At 32.6% G+C, this 5,519-nt stretch overlaps 2 protein-coding genes across 2 annotated transcripts; both read right to left on the bottom strand.

The window, feature by feature from the left end:
- Window positions 1-1,268: 1,268 nt before the first annotated feature.
- On the bottom strand, window positions 1,269-1,976 carry LOC143577359 (uncharacterized). The gene has a single exon (XM_077061209.1). It carries the CDS (start codon window positions 1,974-1,976, stop codon window positions 1,269-1,271), a length of 708 nt encoding a protein of 235 aa, XP_076917324.1.
- A 120-nt stretch (window positions 1,977-2,096) lies between these two features.
- On the bottom strand, window positions 2,097-3,548 carry LOC143577358 (uncharacterized). Its single transcript, XM_077061207.1, has one exon. The coding sequence runs from the start codon at window positions 3,546-3,548 to the stop codon at window positions 2,097-2,099; it is 1,452 nt and encodes a 483-aa protein (XP_076917322.1).
- Between the last annotated feature and the right edge of the window lie 1,971 nt (window positions 3,549-5,519).

The raw sequence follows: 5,519 nt of genomic DNA, 5'->3' as shown, positions 1-5,519 counted from the left end.
TTAACAATTCTCATATGCGCCTTTTAAGGGTAACTGACAACCACTTCAACTGCAACTACTAGAACGGGTTCCAGAAAAGATCGGTTCTTTTTTTTTATAACGCTAACTCAAACGCTTTACAAGTTTTTAAATTAAACATTTTTCCACCAAGATACTTAAACCCTCACCATTTGAAAAGACAGTTGTATCCAACACCTTAATATCGTTAGGCCAAAGACCCTTTGGTACAAATAATATGTTCTTAACCGGTTTTTGACCTAAAACACCCAAAATGGCCGTTAGGTCCGGTTACAAGCCAGTTTCAGTCAAACCCGTTTCAAAAACGGCTTCAGGTCTGGTTTGTAACCGGTTTTTACACCTAAACATCCATGAATGCTCCAAAATGTGTGTGTTTCCTGTGTCTGTGTGAAGAATGCCGATGTGAGGAGAGAGGCGTCCGTTGGAGGGTGTCTTCACGGATGCTCTTGGCATTTTTCTAATATACTTTTTATTTTTTGAGATTTTGCCAAAGGGTAAAATAAAAGTAAGATGCAATGAATACCGGAGCTTTTAAATGAAAAGGAAACAGGCAAAGTCACATGTAAGTTCAGGTATCATGTGACAAATCCTGTGAATAAAAAAAATAATTAAATTAATTCCTTAAATGGCAAATATTCAATAGAGATTTTTATATTGGAGATTAAAGTTTTAGAAACTTTTATATATTTACAGACGTAAAAGAAACATCTTTTTAAACTTCCCAAGTAGCGAGAAGAGTGTTTTCTATGTATGCATAAAATATCTACAACGTTTTAGTATATAATATGGTTATTTTAGATTGAGATTCTTCTATACTTAACATCTAACACAAAAGTTTTTTAGTGAACATTTGACATGAGACGTTTGATAGAAGTGAAAACAAATCGAGTCGTTGGTGAGTTCGAGATCATATTGACAGTGGCGGATCCAAGATTTTTTTTCAAGGGGTGCACAATTTTTTGATGTTCCAATTTCATGGAGTCGGATATAAAAATTCTGGTCGGTTTGACGGTTTGGGTTGGTTGATGGTTCGGTTCGGTTCGGGTACGGTTTATCACATAATAAAAATACGATATTGAAATATAAAAGACATCGCCATTGTAAAATAAAAAGACATCGTCATTGCAACATAAAAAAGACATCGTCATTGTAAAATAAAAACATAAAATATAAATATAATGGTCTTTACAAATTGAAAAAGCATACCTAAAGTTGTTCCTTTCGAGTCTTCATCTTTTGAAATCGTTGCATTACATCTTCGACTGAACTTGTTGGAGGAATTCCCTTTCTATGTAACAAATGCATGAATCGTTCATGTATCCATCACGCATCCTATTAAGCAAATCCGTTTTCACAATCTTCATTGAAGAAAAACATCTTTCAACACTTGTCGTTGCAACCGGCAAAACTAATGATAACTTTATCAAACGATAGACCAACAGATAATCAATGTGCAATCTAGTTTTCACCATCATTTTGGCAAGATCACCTACCCCATTCAAGTTGGCAAATCGCTTATCTTCTTTCACATTAGCAATGTAGTGGTCAAGTTCATATATAAGCTTGTCTTTTTCATCAAAATCAAAATCATATGGATACATCTCAGCCAACTTTAACAAGTTTAGTTTATCAAAAGCACTAAAATTACAAGATGGGCTCAAAGAACTCATACACATAAGCAAGTTAGCGGTTACCTCGTTGAAACGGTTTCCAAGCTCTTGAATTTGCATGTCGAGAACCGTGTTGAAATTATTAACCACATAATGGTCACGATTGGTGATGCCTGTCTTCCTTCTTCGATTTTTCGGGTCAAAATACTCAGCTTTCATATCAACCACTTCAATATCATATTTGGCACAAAAGGACGTGACATCTTCCAAAAGCGAGTCAAAGCCTTCAAGTCGATAACTTTTTAGGCCTTCACTAGTTAACTTAACTAACTTAATAGCATTTAACATATCTTGAACTTTTTTTTGAAGTGCTTCACACAATGTGTTAGTAACACCCAAGATGTATTTCATCAAATGTAAATAGAATACAAAACTAAAAGTTTTCATGTATAATTGAAGTCCATGTGCTTAACTTTTGTGAGCAGAAATCTCTCCCGAATTTTCTATATATTCAAGCACGTCAATAACACTAGGAAATAAAGTAAGCAAACGGTGAATTGTTTTTTCATGAGAACTCCAACGTGTATCCCCGGCTCTTGCCAGTGACAGTTCTTGATTCTTTCCACTCCCAGTTTCAACTTCCGGATTCAATCCTAATCTTACTCTTTGACTTTCTCTTATCAAATCTATTCGCTTACAAGATGCACCAACAACATTTACTAAATTTGACACTTCTTTAAAAAATTTGAAAATTTCATGATGTTTGGTTGTAAGGGCCACAACAACCGGTTGAAGTTGGTGAGCAAAACAATGAACAAAATATGTTGACGGATTTTCTTTTAAAATCAAAGCTTTCAAACCATTAAACTCACCGGAAATGTTGCTTGCACTGTCATATCCTTGGCCTCTAACCCTACCAATACTCAAATTGTGGCGAGCAAATAGTTTATCAATTGCAGATTTAAGAGATAACGCGGATGTTTCCATAACATGAACAAGGCCAATAAACCGCTCCTTCACAAATCCCAATTTATCAACATATCTTAAAACCACGGCCATTTGTTCCTTTCTAGAAATATCTCTCGATTCATCAACTAATATGGAAAAGACATCATCACCAAGTTCTTCAAATATCTTCTTTAATACTTCTTCTGCAAAACAATTACAAAGTTCTTTTTGGATTGATGGAGATGTCATTTGGTTATTCCCGGGAGCGTTACTTAAAATAACTTTACCAATTTCTTCATTTAGTTCTCCAAACACTTTTAAGAACTCTATAAAATTTCCTCTATAAAGAGATTCTTCAGACTCATCATGACCACGAAAAGCTAACGAACCATTCAACAATGCTTTAGTAACTCTAGCTGAAGCATGTAATCGGATTCTATATTGTATTTTTTGTATATCAGTTCCTTTATCAAGGGCCACAGGTATAGATTGAGCTTGGTTAAGTAAGTCTTCTCCCTTTTTATGTGCTTTGTTGTGAAAACTGTTGCATTTACCAACATGACCACTAAATTTCTCTCGAGCCCTATTCCAACACCGCACCCCTTCACTCAAAAATGCATAATTTTGTCCACACTCCTTAAACAAGTAACAATGCAAGCAATACGCTTTATCAGCTTTGACACTATATTCCAACCAATATCCAAATTCACCTGTGTACCATTCCACATTAAAGCGTCTTAATTTGCTACCATAATTTGTTTGTGGAAAATCATGCCCGGTTGGTTGACATGGACCTCTAAGTAGATATGCTCGTCTTATTTCATCTTTTTGACTTGGGTGATAAGATGAAATCGGTAGCCTTTCGGAAGGATCCCATGGAAGATCATCCAAATCTACTTTTGACGGTTTACTACTTGAAGATGATGACCCAAGGTTTGATGGTTCTGTTTGAAAATATCTCTTGATACTCATATTAGTAATACCTACAAATCAAATTCAAGTGGCAAAAATCAACTATCAAAACAAATAAATAATTGCTAATAAATAACCAATCCATATAAAGACTTTCATGGCACCTGCTACATAAAATACCCAATATGGCTCATGATTTATTATTAAATTTTCATGAAATTATTGTTTGTTGGTGAACCCAATCAACGAATATGTAAGAACAACACAAATAATGATAGATAAACTCAAAAGCTTCTAGTATTACAAATATCAAAGTTAAATAACATGAAATACATGGCTGGGTTAAATAGCCTACATGGCTACATGTAAAAGTAAAAAGATGGCAAAGAATATGTAGATAATATAAAATTGTAAACAATATTAATGTATTTAATATTATAAACCTTGGAAAAGAGGCAAAGGCTAGATATATGCAGCAAAATCGTCACTGTGTTCGTCCTCTTACGGTTGATAGTTTGGCAAGTTAAAACCCTAATATATTAAAACACATATCTTAAAAAAAAAAAGAACGGCCCAACCAAGCCTCGAACACAGGACATCAGCTAGAGCATCAAGTGTTTTAACCACTCCACCACTTCAATTTTATAAGGGGGTGCACTTTATATTTTATATATAGAATTACACTATAATTTTGAAACTCGGGGGGTTCCTGTGCACCCCCAACATTGTATATAAATCCGCCCCTGCATTGATTAGAGTTCAAATGAAGCCGAATCAGAGCTCTAGCTGCAGCTGAAACTTATTTAACAAAAAAGTCGAATTTAAGCTTGATTAAGCTCATAAACTTAATCAAACCTATTATGTATATAAAATTATAAATAAAAAAATAACGGTAAAATGAGAGGTACTTTGTCACAATTGTGTGAACCTCCATTTACCCTTCTCATTTATTTTTCTTCATTTAATAAATAAATTTTGTTTCTCGTTCTTTTGCTTCTTTTGAAACGACAATGATTATTTATATAAAAATAGGAAAACCAGGAAGGTAGATCTCAAAGAGAACACCAATACAAATTACATGCGATGATCATATTGACCAATCAAGTAGTTGGAGTTGAAGTAGTTGACAAATAATCCTCCTCATAACAAGCACTATTTTTAATCTTAATTTTTCTTCTTTTAATAAATAATTTTATTTTATTTCTTGTTTGTTTCTCATTCTATTTCTTCGTATAGAACGAGGAGGATTTTATAAAAATGGGAAAACTAGGAAGAAGGCAGAACTCAAAGAGAGAGTTTTTTACTAAAATGGGGTTGGGAAAAAAGTATTTATAGGATTTTGAAAATTAATATTTACCAAATTAGATGTTTTTGGGTTAAGTAACTTTTCTTAACCGTAATCTTATTGGATAAAAATAAATTATATTAAACTTTTTTAATTCATATAAGATTATAAGATAGAAAAAAGATAAATTATAAGATGATAAAACTTACTTTTCAACTTTTTTATATTTTTTATCCATCATTTTCTTTAAAATAATATTCATGAAAATGTTTTCAGAAAAAATGTCTACACGAAATAGCAAATAGCAAAAACAAAAAAAATTCTTAACAATAAATTAACCATGTACATAGAAACATTAACAAATGTTTTTTAAAATTGTTAGCAAACCGATTTGTAATTTCTTTCTTCGTAATATATCGGTAATTTTTGTTTTAAAACAAAAAACTAGAGTGTATTTTTCTTGTAAGTTAGACGGGTATTGTTATTGTATAGGTGCCAATACTGTGATAAAACAAAACGATTCTAACCGATCAACATGGGTGCCCATTATCGGTTTTATCGGAATCGATACTCGCATTTGTTTTTATGATTTTTGTAGTTATGTTTATCTTTTTTCTAGACATTCCACATAGATTTTGTTCAAACGAAAATGTTTTTAATATTATATATTTTTTTAATATCGTAATTCTTTCAAGTGTTGGTACCGAACTAGTATCTATAGCAAACTGAACCGTTTCTAACTGAAC

The sequence above is a fragment of the Bidens hawaiensis genome, unplaced genomic scaffold, assembly GCF_021521415.1.
Source record: "Bidens hawaiensis isolate Kalapana, Puna unplaced genomic scaffold, B.hawaiensis_p1.1 tig00028530_1, whole genome shotgun sequence".
Lineage (NCBI taxonomy): Eukaryota > Viridiplantae > Streptophyta > Magnoliopsida > Asterales > Asteraceae > Bidens > Bidens hawaiensis.
Note: the sequence above shows the minus strand (reverse complement) of the source record. Positions and strands in the feature narration are given on the sequence as shown.

Coding starts and splice junctions, on each gene's coding strand:
- LOC143577359 (XM_077061209.1), bottom strand. CDS start 1,976: ATGTTAAATGCTATTAAGTTAGTTAAGTTAACTAGTGAAGGCCTAAAA.
- LOC143577358 (XM_077061207.1), bottom strand. CDS start 3,548: ATGAGTATCAAGAGATATTTTCAAACAGAACCATCAAACCTTGGGTCA.